The sequence below is a fragment of the Natator depressus genome, chromosome 10 (genome assembly GCF_965152275.1).
Source record: "Natator depressus isolate rNatDep1 chromosome 10, rNatDep2.hap1, whole genome shotgun sequence".
Lineage (NCBI taxonomy): Eukaryota > Metazoa > Chordata > Testudines > Cheloniidae > Natator > Natator depressus.
The window spans coordinates 11,585,932-11,600,556 of NC_134243.1; the positions used below are offsets into that span (position 1 = coordinate 11,585,932).

At 40.2% G+C, this 14,625-nt stretch overlaps 1 protein-coding gene across 1 annotated transcript in view; it reads right to left on the reverse strand.

The window, feature by feature from the left end:
* The window catches only part of EIF3B (eukaryotic translation initiation factor 3 subunit B), a 31,766-nt gene that overhangs the window by 2,721 nt on the left and 14,420 nt on the right, over positions 1–14,625 (reverse strand). The window contains exons 5-17 of the mRNA XM_074965196.1: positions 14,172–14,300; positions 12,867–13,024; positions 11,400–11,531; positions 11,223–11,289; positions 10,522–10,568; positions 8,559–8,769; positions 7,875–7,947; positions 7,160–7,282; positions 6,120–6,198; positions 2,589–2,727; positions 1,849–1,974; positions 1,201–1,278; positions 482–590 (exon numbers count right to left, since the gene is read on the reverse strand). Coding sequence (XP_074821297.1) covers positions 482–590; positions 1,201–1,278; positions 1,849–1,974; positions 2,589–2,727; positions 6,120–6,198; positions 7,160–7,282; positions 7,875–7,947; positions 8,559–8,769; positions 10,522–10,568; positions 11,223–11,289; positions 11,400–11,531; positions 12,867–13,024; positions 14,172–14,300 — 1,471 coding nt within the window. The remainder of the gene's footprint in view (positions 1–481; positions 591–1,200; positions 1,279–1,848; positions 1,975–2,588; positions 2,728–6,119; positions 6,199–7,159; positions 7,283–7,874; positions 7,948–8,558; positions 8,770–10,521; positions 10,569–11,222; positions 11,290–11,399; positions 11,532–12,866; positions 13,025–14,171; positions 14,301–14,625) is intronic.

The window sequence follows — 14,625 nt, forward strand, 5'->3', positions numbered from 1 at the left end:
GAAAAGAAGAGGCATTAGTCCTGAATACCTCCACCAAGGAGGCAAAAATGCCTAATGCATTTGCTAAAAAGGAAAATACACAGCAGAGAAGCACCTTTAAAATAAAAGGTATTTTAACATAACCACTGACCTCCAGCATGTTACATGCAAAGCCATCAGTACTGACCACAATGGGCAGCAACAGTAGCCTTCTCCCTACTCACCACCTCAAGATAGCAGACGGAAAAAACAAAGGATGGGAAAGAATAGCTGAGGAGTGAGCAAACCTGCTAGGGCATGGGTCGAGGGATTATTTTTGGCAGGAGGGGGAATAACTGTTAAAAAGGGACCCCAACCCATCACATAGAGGTGGTCTTCAACTCCCAAACACTGATCCACTACCAAAGACTGCTTCTATAGCCTGAGTGATGTTTATTTGGTGCTTTAAAAAAAATTTACTGTTAAAGCCACGTCTTTACAATGCTGCCAGTGGCTGGTTTACCTCCTCGCAGCTCTAGACGCTCATTCTTCTGTTCCAAATATAATTCTTGTGCCATCTTGCGGTATTTCTTGAACTCCTCCATCATTGTACGTCTTCTTTCTACGAGCTCCTACAGAAGCAAAACAAGAGGTTAATAAGCCCATCAATAAAGTGTGTCCTTGTGGGATGCATTTGGAAGCGATCGAGGGGTTTTCTGCTTATGAATGCAGCTTCTGACAGATAATCATCAGTGTTTAAGACACCTTTCTCCAACATGGCAAGATGGGTTTATAGTTTCTGTGAAATTTTTATACTAAAACTGGCTAACAGGCAGTCACCAGGAACCCACAAGTGCCAGCCAAGATTACTCAAGTATCTTTACTTAACAGAAACTCTTCCTGATTCCTCCTCCAACATATACCAGTAACACCATGCCTCAGTTTCTTCAAGTGAAGAACCAGCAAGTTCTGCCTTACTGCCTTCCCTACACATATGCTTGTGCTTGAGTTCCTGATGTTCCTGGCTGGATCATGTGGGGACAATCTGGGAAACCTGGACCTAAAACACAATGGCTTCTTCTACTCAAGATAAGGGACAACATCGATTAGCTTGGAGGCAGCAGCAGACCCAAAAGTATATGGCCCAGTCAGTGAAATTAGACAAAGAGACCCAAGATTAATACGAGTTACAAGTGCATCAGCTGCCTTTCATTGATTCATTGGGTCTCAGAAGCTTCTTACCTTTGAGGCTTTGGTTTGGCTTAGACGATCCTTCTGTTCAAAAATCTTGGAGTACCTCTTCAGGTCCTTCTTAATTTGCTGCAACAGAGAACTTATGTCAACCAGTACTAGAGACCACCTTAATGTATCAGAAGGTACCACTTCAGATATGCCCAGGCATACTCAGCATTTTTGCAAGTTTGCTTATGTCTATAAAAAAAATCCCCTCGTCTGTCATTTATAGTTTCTCTTCCTTGCTTAGGTCTATAGATACCTTCAGTTTTCCTGTACCTGGGCAACCACTGGAGTTTGGATAGCCAAAGTCTGCTCCTTATCCAAGTTTTCAACAGTTCTCTCTGCTCCTATTACCTTTCCTTCTAGTTTCCTCAGAACATTCCCGCCTCCCCACACACACCAAAAAATAAGTTTGTGATAGGAACAGTGACTACTCAAATTGAGTACTGTTAACATACACAGAACCATTTCAACATACAGATTCCCCCAGTGAATTTCTGAACAGCTCTCACATTGTCTCTGCTTAGTGGTAAGGCAAACTGCTGTAGAGTTGTCTTCCATTCCCCAGTTTAAGCCACACCCTTTGCGACTAGATCACTCTTGAATTCTCTACACCAATGCCCACACCAGAAGCGTTAAACTGAGATACAATACCTTTATCTGATCCTGGCTGAGCAGGGTTGGAGGTCGGGGTCTCCACAGTAGCTGGCAGAACCGGTCTTTATTGTTTTTCTGGAGGAGACGACCCTGGAAGGTCCACAGCCAGTAGGCATTGTCCACCTGGAAAAAGCAAGTGAGAAATCTCACTCATGTCTAAGGGTTTTATACTGCTCTACCCCATTGCCATATATCTGAATGCATTCCATGGAAAAATCAACAGCAACAGGAAAGTCCCTAGTGGGACTCGGTCTTTGGAACTTCTACCTTTTTAGTGTGAACACTCTGCTTGGGGTGGGTGTGGGTTTTTGTTTTTTTCCCTTTCTTATTTTAACTTTAAGTTGAAGTAATGTTCCTCAAAAAAGAAAAAGAAAAAAGTTATACTACTTCAAAAATGAAGCACCTATGAAGTATCCAAAGCAGAGGTATCCACCAGCCCTTCCAAGATATCTGAACTGCAGTAAGAAAGCTCCTGAACTAATCCCAAAGACTAAAAACCTTATACTTGCATATCAAAAAGATACAGTACACTGATTGGAATAACAAGGAAGTAGTTCATTGACACAGGAAAGCAATGAGTTGGTATGTGAAATAGGCACGCAAGAATTACACCAGGAGCTATTACCCACTGACAGATACAAGCAACGCTATATATCTTTATTTTGTAGTTAACATAGGAAAAGCCAGATTGACCCTCTTAAATACACAGGGAGACATCACAGCAGAAACTTTAGTACCTTGTGGCTCCACCAGGACACAGATGTCACAACATATCGGCCTGTAGGATCCCACTCTACATCCGAGGCTGTATAGTGTTCAGCAATATTCATCACGGTGCAGTCTGATGTATCAACAAATGTTAAGGCACCATTCATGCTGCAAAGGCAAACAATGAGGAACAAGATGGAAAAGTGATCCATGCCCGCTGACACTTCCCTCTGATCTTTTTAAAGGTGGGGTGGGAAGAGGAATCTATACTAGGAGGTGACATTCTTTATGAACTCACCCCACAAAATCCCATCAATATTAACATTTTTTCCATTGCTGGTGTTTAAATGGATTCTCCCAAGGGTTTTTAAAATCACACCTGTTTCTTTATATTTTTGTGAACAATGGGGAATAGTTTTAACCCTTGTATCCTTCTAGGCTTAAAGTTCCTTAACATGTATTTTTCCCCTTCAAAGTCATAAAGAAACCACATTATGAATGCACTTGGGGTACAGCCAAAATTTCACAAGCATGGTGTAAATGTGGTTATTTCTGTAGCAAAGACAAAATCAAAAATAAAACAGATTTCTAAATGAGAAGCAGGGCTTTACCATTAACATGTGTAAAGCCCAGTAATACACAGAATAACCACATTGCTTTTCATAGATTCCAAAGCCAGAAGGCCATTATGATCATCTAGTCTGATCTCCTGTATAATACAGGCCATAGAACTTCCCCAAAATAATTCCTAGAGCATATATTTTTAGAAAAATCTTAAATCTTGATTTAAAAAATGGTCAGAGATGGAGAATCCACCACAAACTGTTCCAATGGTTAATTACTTTGACTGTTAAAAAACTTTACACTGGATTGTGTTAAACCTGTTAGACTGAAGAACCCATTGTTAAATATTTGTTCCCTATGTAGGTACGTATAGGCTAATCAAGTCACCCCATAACCTTTTCTTTGTTAAGCTAAATAGACTGCGCTCCCTAAGTCTATCACTACCATAGCCGAATGGCAGACACCACCGATATGGTCGACTTAGTGTACCCCTCTCTACACATGTGAGCATCATTTGAAAGCTTATGATGTCTACTTTAAGATGAGATATGAGAACTCTCAAGTGGTGCCATTACCATAAAAAACCCAGGATAAACAATGACACCATCAACATGTTGAAATGACCACTTTGAAAAAAGTGTGTGTTATGACCTTATGTATTATTTCAAGGCATAACATTGGATTTCTTTGAGGCCTCACAGCATCACAACAAAATAATCTATTTGTACAGGTGTCACTGAAATGTAACAGTGTTGGTGACATTTCTAGTCAACATTATTATCTTGCCCAGCATGAAGTGTTGAGAGCACATGGATTACCAGTCTTCACAGTTCTGTGCAGTGAAGATTGTTCTGACTACAGACAGCTGATTTTGCAGTGGCCCTTTACTAGTAATGGCACAAATAAGGTCTTGTAGAAGCTTAGATGCCATTGGGCCCTTGAAGAATATGGAAGTAGTTCATCCACATTTTTCCATCCATGTTGCAATGGTGATCCAATATTTGGTTTACCTTTGCACAAAGACATCCAAATCTTTGTTTGCCAAGATGCTCTGCTGACATGCTCTTCAAAACCGTCCTTACATAATGGGAGTTTGGCCAGTGTTAAATTCAACGAACATTAAAAGCTGTAGTCACAATCGTGTTGCAATGTTTCTGGAACTGTGCAGAAGTGGACACTCACTTTGGGATCCACTGTTTCGCCCTGCCTAAGGCTTACAGCACCACTTGACACCTCCATATCATATCTCAGCTAAACATACATAGCATAAGCTTTGAAATGACATATGATGTGGGTGTATGTAAGGTGGATACATTAAACTCTAAAACCAGCTTTTTTGAGAATTGCTGTATGCCTAGAAGGCAAATTTTCTAATCGTTCTCATGGCTCTTCTCTCAACTCTCTCTAGTTTTTCAACATCCTTTTTGAACTGTGGATATCATAACTGGACACTGTATTCCAGTATCAGTCACACCAGTGCCAAATACAGAGGTGATAAAACCTCCTTACTGCTACCAGAGAGTCCCGTTTATACATTCAAGGATTTTAAATAACTGGCTAAGAGAATAGTCTAAGAAAGTTACACTAACATTAGTATGGTTAATGAAAGGAAAAATGGTATGTACAGGGCATTTATAAGAACATACAAGAAATCTTTACCGTAAGAAGCCATGACCTGAATGCAATCCCTAACTTTTTGAGATCTTATATGATAGGAAGACAGACTTGAGGAAAAAGTGACTGCTCCCTTCAGTATCAGTTACACTTAGGCCCCTTACAAATTCAGGGCTGTAAAAAAAACAAACACACACCCTCACAGACTATGAAATCTGACTAGTGTGTGTGTGTGGGGGGGTGTGTCACGGTATTGCCACCCTTACTTCTGTCCTGCCTTCAGAGCACGGTGGCCGAAGAGTGGCAGCGGCTGGCCGTGAGCCCAGTGCTGAAGGCAGTGCTGCTGCCAGCAGCAGCGCAGAAGTGATGGTGGCATATGGTATTGCCACCCTTATTTCTCCACTGTTGCCTGTGAAGGCAGCACAGAAGGGTGGCAATACTGTGACCACCCCCTCTCCCCCCATCTTTGCCACCCCATTCTGGGTGAAATCCCCAGTTTGAGAAATGCTGACTTAAGGGCTTTACATGTTTTAAATAAATGCCATTATTTGTCAAAAATCATGAATATGTAAGATTTAAATTTCTGTAACCATGAAATTCAAGATGATTTTTAAAATGCTATGACAGATTTACCAAAATTGACAGGGCCCCCAAGTTATATTTAAATCAGAAAAAGCCCCGTTATGATTTTACCTGAGATTGTAAAAATTCTTATAGAATAAGTCATTTGTATTGCTGCCTGGGGGAGAAATCTGAGGGGCTCCCTGAATAAATACATCTTTCTAGTTAGACTAAGGAAGTAAACAGCTGACGTGAATTCTAAACTTAGCCAAGAGAACAATATGGTGGGCAAGATTAGAATAACCTCATTCCTCATCTGATATGATGGCAGAAGAGGTAGCCAATACAAACACAGGCATCTCATTAAATTGTTTTTATAGACTAAATAAAATTGGATTTTCTGCTAGCCACAGAACAAGAGGTGTTATCTTATCTACTGCACTAACTACCTTTGCTGTAAGGAGGCCAGCTACTTCAGGAAATTAAATTTCAGGCAGAAGAGGGCAAGAAAATACGTAGAAGTTACAACCAGGTAAATTTATCTTCAAGAAAAACTCAGTCACTTGCAAACAAATTAAAATCCATGTAGACCCTGGAAAGGCTAACTGGCAGATTACCGTATGTCAAAATTAGATTCTTCCAAACAAAGATAATCCTCTTAATACAAGCAGGTTGTCTACCTGACAGATGGTTAAGATTTTGGCTGTCTTACAGATAGTCTTCATACAGTAGAGTGAAGACTATCTTTTTTTTTTAGCTCTTTGAGAGCATTACATTGACTTAAAATGAGCTCTCTCAGAATGCCAAGTAGCGATACCCACCTTCTCAAGCCAGCCAATACTAAAAACTGCCCTTGCGGACTCCAGAATATCGTATTTGCCTGCTGCTTGTCAAACATTTCTGAAAGGAAACAAAATTTGTATTTATGCCAACATAGAAAGGATGGAAGTCTCCACCCAATGGTATCAAGAAGCTTAGTAACAATCACACTGACAGGCATTCAACAGAGTCCTCAAAAAGGCACCGCTGAGCTCTGCAATTAACAAGCAACATGTCTACTATAGTCATATTTTAATCGGAAGAATGAAACCCAACATGGATCTGCTCTCACTGATTAAACTGAAAACAATGGGATGATCAAACATTCAAAAAGGTGCATTTGCAGGCAGAGAGAATCAGGAATCCCCGAAGCCTTAGCACACAAGTTGTACCAATTTAACTAAAATTGTTTAGAAACGGATGTAGTTAAATTGGTGCAATCCCTTATGTGGATACTTCTTTTGGCATAAGAGTGCTTTTTCACAATTTAGTTTAAGCTGATTCCTTGCGGATTTAAGTTAAATCAATATAAGGCCCACAAACCAAAATGGCGGGCGTGGAGAAGGAGAGAATGTCCAAGTTGAGAAAGGGAGGAAATCCTTAAAATACTGGGGAGGAAGCGTAGAGAAGGTGAATTAATGGAGAGAGGAAAGAAAGTTTCAAAAATGCATTTTTTGCCCTGTCACAGAAAGGTGGTATTTAACTTTGCCAGCAAAAGGGGCACAGGCTGCAAGACTAATATTTTACCAGTGGACCTTTCATTTTCAACCCCCAGACTCTGAATAAAATGGTAATTTGGCCCTCACTACAGAATAAATTGATACCCCTGCTCTCAAGGCTGTTCTCCCAGCCCAAGACAGCTGGAGCGCAGCCTGCTCAAGACATGTTCTCTCCCATGCCCTCTGTCAGGGCCCAGAAGTATCAAACGGTCTATGAAAAAGCAACTGTAAGAAGTCTACAGGGTAAACAGGTTGCTACCACCACATAAAGTGCTTAATGTCTAGATTCCTTCACCTGTACTCCGGCTGTCAACTCTACTTACTGATGAGCTCTATTTTCCCATTGTTTTTGACATGGTAAAAGGAGATAGAAATTCGGGGAGGCTCTCCATGCAATACAGCAAATTTGCTTCCATTTGGTTCCCAGGCAAAGGCTATGATACTTTCTGCAACAGATGTAAAGAAGTGTCAAAAGCCAACATTGTACAAAGAGACAAAATTCTTGAGTTAAGTCAGTCATTCTCTACACAACTTCAATTCCAAGCAGTTACTGTATACAGGACTGAAGAAATCCTGGATATGAAAGAGAACATTCATTATGATGAGCAATTTGGTATTAAGATTTCTACTGCTGCTTTGCTTCTAGTGAGCCAACCAGACAAATGCAGAGGATAATACTTATGGGGTGTTCACAATCACCTACCCCAGCTTTTTTCCAGCCTGGTACAGAATATCCTCAGACAGAAGGGTAAAGTTCAAACTAAGTCATCAGTCTCCCACTAGGGAAGCTTCTCCTCTGTTGTTAAAGTACAGCAACTGAAGCAGAAAACAGTTTGCCAGGCAATTTTTTTAGATTCAGAAATAGCTGGGCCAAGACAGAGAGACAAGTTGGCCATCCAGTTGTCCTTCATCTGTTAAAACCTATTAGTTGTAACATTTTACACTACAATATTTTGTCAGTTTATTCACTGATGAATACTGTATGTATAAATACACAACATCAGAAAAACAGCTAGCACATTTGTCTCTAGGATTTACCTTTCATTTCTACCACATCCACAGGGACCTGCTTCTCTCTCATTCGGAAGATCTCAAAGTTGGTCACCACACCCTGTGAAAGTCAACATAGGTCAAGTATCTAGTATAATTCATTTTAATACAGGACTATGAGGATGACTATGCAACTGGCCTAGTTTAGTACTTCAAGAGGATAAATCTAGACATTTTGGGGCTTATTTTCCTAGAGGATGGAAGATAACACAGAAAGATCATGAATCATTTCTAAAGACCTTTATTAAAACAGGAGTTTCTTCAGCAAGTTGTGAGTTAACAAAAACAGGCTTTCTACGGTACAGAAGTTGAGACTATTTCAAGAGGACTGAAACATATGGTAGGTCCCACACATTTGTGGGACCAAAACCAGCTGAAACGAATACAACAAATGCTGAAAGAAGGGGGGTCTGTCCCCAGGTGCTTCAAAAATAAGACAGATATACTTTCATTGATCTTGCAGAACCCCGATGAATAGTGATGTCAAGTCCAATGCTCATTAAGAGCCCATAGGACCTTACACATAGCCCTTAAAAACCTAACTGAAAAAATGAGAGGGTTTTGACACCAAGTAATTGATTCACACATTTTTATCAATCCATATTGAAATGCAAAAACCAAAGCAAAGCAGAGACAGAACCAGTTTTATGAACACACCTAGGAAGCACATACCTGTGTACCTTTAGGAGTCCTGTCTACCTTCACACACAGATAATCTCCATTCTTTTGCCAATGCAGCTTGCAATCCACCACATTGAACAGGTTCCGCACACGGATTTCTTGTCTGGAGGGGAGCTGCATCAGTGTCACCCTTGCTGGGATATCTTTATCTTCAGGCACCCAAAACGCAATTATGTTACCCCCTGGAGACCATGAGAAATCCCTACGAAGGAGACAAGATGTCATAAAAAAAGTCCAATTTAGTAATCAGTTAAAGATATGTTGCAAGCAACATAAGGAACAGCGTTCTGCATTACATTTGGTACATTATGGTGAATCAGTCAGTTTCCAGGTAGCTTCATACTAAAGCTAGGCTACAAGCAGGAATTCTAACTCTAAATTCAAGTGCAATGAAAATGACTAAAAATAAATTTACCAGGACCTGCTTGGTGACCCCGCAGAAAACCCAGGTTTGATTTGCCATTCACAGGTGGACAAGTAGTGATGCAGAAACAACACACTTACATCTAGGAAAGGCAGAAAGAGTACCGCATCTCATACCGCAGAATCCCAAGTGATTTGGGAGATAGGTTGATAAAATGAGTTACAAAAAGACAACCCATTAAACTATGTTAAAAGTACACTTCTCTCCTACAATCTGTCACACTTAGCTTCCTTAACAAGGAAGCTAGAAATCTACTTCAGAGAGATCCCCATTCTCTGAGAAGCCTTTTGGAACCCTGGAAAGGTGAAAAAGTCAGTTGTTTCTTTAGGAATCATGATGAGAATCATATAGAATTACAGAATGAGCCTAGCTACCTCAGTGCCAGCTGGTAAAGTATAGTGCACTCTTATTTAAGACTATGGAAGGCCAAATATCAGACAAGATATCCCTTTATTGATGTAATAACCTTAACTTGGAGTTAAATGCATTTTGGTTTATGCAACAGAAACATCAAGTTAGATCCTTAGATCATCAAGCTTTTATATATTTCAGGCATCATTGCAAAGTTCACAAAATTGTCACCAATGCATGGAAAGAGAGAAGTAGTAAAAAACAGATGCCTTTACTTCTTCCCTTATAGGTAGTTTCTCCACAGCTGCAGAACAGGATCATCAGCAAGGAAAGTATAAACATTGAAAAGAAACTTGCTATCATATTGAAATTCTAAGTATTAATTCTATTACTGCACCAAAAGCGTAAGAGTTGAAGAGTTAACATTATTCCAGTTGACTGACAGCCACCTAACACTGACATAACCTGTCTTTTGCTGAGGAAGATGCCTAATGACTCTTACTGCTGACCACCAATACAGGAAGCAGATGGTTCTGGACTAGATACTAATTCTTCATTGTGTAATCACTACACAAATGCAAAGTTTTCGGTGCATATAGATATCAGGCTGAAAGGCTGATCCCTGAGCTAAGAAAAAGGGGATGTTCTGGGAAACAGCATTTAAACACTCTCCACCCAGAACTACATCTTATAGTGAGAAAGACTGAAAGAGCTCAGTCTGCTTGTCTTTAAAAGGCAAGTTGATTACACTGTATAAGTAACTTCATGGGGAGAAAATACTGGGTACCAATAGGCTCTTTAATTTAGTGGAGAAAGGACTAACAAGAACCAAATAACCAGAAGCTAAAGTAAAAAAATTTAAATGAGAAATAAAGCACACATATATATGTTTTATTTTATCAGTGAGGGTGATTACCCCTGGAACAAACCATCGAGGGAAGTGGATTATCTTTCTTTTGAGGTCTTCAGGTTAAGACAACATGCCTTTCTGCGAGATATATTTTAGTCAGACGCAAGTTGTTGGCCTCAATACAGGGATAACTAGGTGAAACGCAATGGCTTGTAATACATAGGTCATGATCTAATAGTCTCTTCTGGCCTTGAACTCCACGATACTAGAATCCTAACACACAGTAATAAAACAAAAGAGCAGAACTCTTCACAAGAGAATAAACTCACTTTATCCCGTTGATTTTCAAACTTTTCTTGTCCAGCAAACCCATAGACTACAAAAGAGAAAAATCAAATTTGCAAGTTAGAAATACTTACATAGGTAGGTTATTTAAATTAACACCCTTAAGGAGGTAGGGAAGTGTCCCCATTTCATCACTACCTGGCTGTACAGTACAAAACACTTGCCACGCATCCCCATAATCCTAATTCTTGCATCCTAATTCTAGTCCCCATAACCCTACAAATTAAAAATATGCATTAGGATGATGAGGCATACTGGAAAATAAAGCAGGTTGTAAGCAACAGCGTTACATGAATGGATTTAGGGGGGGTTTTCTGGTAGTGATCTGCTGACAAATGTTGGGAAGTATTAAACAAACGTGATACTGTAAGGCTGTATTTTCTATGCTCCATTAAAAAATTAAGTTGCTCTCCTCATCTGCTTCCTTCCAACCTTTACTACCCCAGTGGAAAATTAAGAAGAAAAAAAAAAACAACCAAAATCCTGAACAGTGGGGATGTTGGGAGCCCAAGGAAAGAGCAAAACAAGAGAGGGTGGGTTTCTCACCCTTTAATAAATATTTACTGGAGAGTCAGATTTTTTTTTTAAATCAAATTTTAGCAGTAACTTGCTTCAAAATAAAAAAAAGCAGCACTTCAGGTACAGCTGACATTATAAAGCAGGTTATATGTAAAAAAGCACTTACAGGTGTTTCATAGATGCTGAGGGTGTCTGATGTCATTCGGGCAAAAAATTTACCATCATGACTCCACCTGAACAAATAAGAGGAAGACGAAGCATCAGATCTACCATGTTACCTCACTAGTAAGAAGAGGCCAGTCATTTAGTGTGATCTGTCCTCTACTACTGTTACCCAACCTACTTAAAAATGGGCCAATGGGCTGAGCTTTCACAGTGGAACCCTCGCTTCTTCTGTCCAGTTAGGGTATCCCAGATGATTATGGCCTGAGGGTCATCTTGTGTGTCCATTAAAGGGCTGAAGGTCACTAAATACCTACAAAAAGGGGAGAGGGAAAATGACTAGCTTCACTTTTCATATGGTGTAATTATCATTTCAGCACAAATATGCTTTCATCTAATTGTGAGAAGAACCAGCTAAGCAAAGTTCAAGAGGCATGCACTGAAAGAGGACACAGTCAGAATTGGGGAACGGGCAGAGTATAAACTCTTTTCTCCAATCCACCCCTACACAAACTAGTGAAGGAGTTGAGAGATGGCTTGAGTATTAGATAGCCACCCATACGCCCCTTTTTAATAGAGGGAAAGTTCTCTAGGAGTAGAGTAGTGGAGAGCCTTATTCACCCACCTCATGAACTAGCAGTTACTATGGGGATGTGGAGCAGTACCACAGTGTAACTGTGGATGTTCTAGGAGGACAGAGTCCCTTCTCTTTCAACAGCTAGAGGGGGTATGAAGCTTTGTCAGCATTTAGATAGACTGTCTGATTACATCAGTGTTCCCAGGCAGGATCCAGCACTCTTTCCAGTACCTAGATGTGTCAGATGTGGTGTTGGGCATCCAAACTATGGTATTGCCTCTGGATTCCTCTGGCCAAAAAACCACCCAACCCAAGCAAGAAACCCACCACACCTGTGTGTTGTAAAGGGGAATCATCATCAATGTGTGACGACTAATGAGGTACATAGTATAAAAACATGATGGCCTAGAGACAAGAATTTACCAGATGGGAGCTTCCAGGACAGGAACATGTTTTCCTATTAAGAGCCCAAGCACATCTCAACTACAATAAAAATCTAAAACCAAAATACTCCCAAGTCAGGCTTTCCATTCATAAACACAAAACCAGAAGCTTAAGCTTCACAAGAGATAAAAATAGGTTTAATGAAAGCTTCATCATTTGCCTGACAATCTCCACAGATACCATCATAAAACAAAAAGCATAAAGAATTAATTCATCTGAAAATGCTGATAAACTGATCATTCTGCTGAAAGACCAGAACTCAACTCACAGGCATCACAGACTGAGTTCAAAGATACCGTCTATGTGTGCATTAAGGTGCTTGTACCTGACAAACTGAAGTAAACTGGAAGATTTTATTATTAAATACTTTAGCTCATTACTCTGGATTGTGTTCTTTAAATACTTTTTCCAATTTAAAAAGTAGAAACTCATGTCAAACAGAATTATGGATACACACAAACATTCTAAAAATATTTAATGAAAAAAAAAAGGCAATTCCAAAGCAATTCCAAAGAGCAGAGAAATTAAGATTGAAAACCCATGATACCTAAAAGTAGATAAGGCAGAATAACCATGCTGTGTTTTCTATTCCCTAAGACATGATCTCAAACTGCTTTTATACCATACCTTTCACAAGGTGAGAAGTCGATAAGCTGTACCCCCTGGTGACTGAACCTCTGAATCTGTTTGAACTTCTCTCCTCCCCACAGAGCAATGCCTCTCTGATGGAATGTAGCCAGGTAAGTACCTTTTGGGGACCAGCGTACATAGGTTTCCGTCCACCGCTGCAAGCAAAGTATACAGCATACATCAGAGCTGAATTACATTAAGACAACTCTCAGTATGTATGGTGTGTAGCTTCATACACATACCGCCCCCTGTTCCACAAGTAATCCAGCAGCCACATTTACGCAAGCTTAAACATGATTGGAGTGCAGTTCTTATTTCCTTAGTCTGAATGTTTCCTGGAAAATGCCTTTGAACGAAACTTCCAAGCTTTAAACACTCACTAACCAGAAGAATAAAACTAGTGAGCCAGAGGTGGATGGTAGTGGGAAGCCTTCAGCAGTGTCCAGAAGCTCAGCACGCCACTTGTTCCCGGACTACTGGGAAGTGTGCGTTCTAATCTTCCTAACAAAATATAGCTCCTGAACCTCACCTAGGGTGAGGGAAAAGGGCATCTTCTATATGAACCTTGGTTAATAAGCATCTGCTGATTTGGAAGGCTGTTCACCACCCCCAAATCAATTTCTCCCTACTCCTTGCCTTCTCCTAACCATAACAGAGGAGCTCCTTGTCATCAGAAAAATCTTGTTGAGGTCTCCTTCCCTGGGCTCTAGAGCAGATATGCTGCTGGTGATGGACTGCCTCCAGCACTGAGCCTACCACAAATCTTCAGTGCTCGTTCTCTCAGCAGAGACACAATAAAGAGGAGCTAGGGAGCAGCATGCACTTGACAGCAGTAATCTCCCGCTCACCACTGATGAGCAGAGATCTCTCAAACTCTGATTTTGCACTTCTAAGTCTTTTGATCGAAACATCTTAGTCTGGTTATTATCCCTAATTTACAGATGGGGAGGTTAATTTAAATCACAGCAAGGTAGCAGAGCCAATAGACCATCTCAGTTCACATTCAACTTTATTTCCTTTCCAAAACAGGCAACCCTGCCTCTAAATGAATGACATTATCTCCTTTAGAAAGTTAAAAACAAAAAAAAAAATGTACTCTGAACAGCAGGAAATGGAGAAGTTGTTTTCATCAAAGAAAGTGAATGTTACAACTTTATTCTGCCCCACCACATCCCAGCATACAAAAATTGAACAAGATTGTCATCTCACTACTGCCCCGGTTTCCCGAGTTCACCACTTTTTCAGAGCCTTAATGACCATACTGTATTTAGAATATGCAGCTGTTCTTTCAGGGACACTCACTGGTCTTTCTTCAATTGCGACTGGTTCCTTTGCATCATTCCAATAGATGCAAGTGCGGTCTCCTGACTCAAAGATCACACTGTATTGATCCCTACAGTCTGGGTCCTCCAACCAGTAGCGAAGATTCCCCTAAAAGAAGGAGTCAGGAGTTAAGGAAGCAAATTCCTAAAAATACCATATTCATGCTCCAGGATGAAAATTCTACTTTATGAACACATGATAAAAAACCAAAGATAATTACAAGCCACAAGTTATTTAACTACAGATTTCAGAAATTTAATTCTCTAGCTATTTTGGCTTAAACTTTGGAAAAACACATTAGCAATTTGAAATATCAGGACCTCATTTCCCTCTTTGCCCAAGAACTATGGCAAGTTCTTTGGATGAGCTGCAGCTCTCCATGAGGGGGAAGATAACAATTCCTAAACAGTAGTAGCGGTCACTAGGAAAGCAA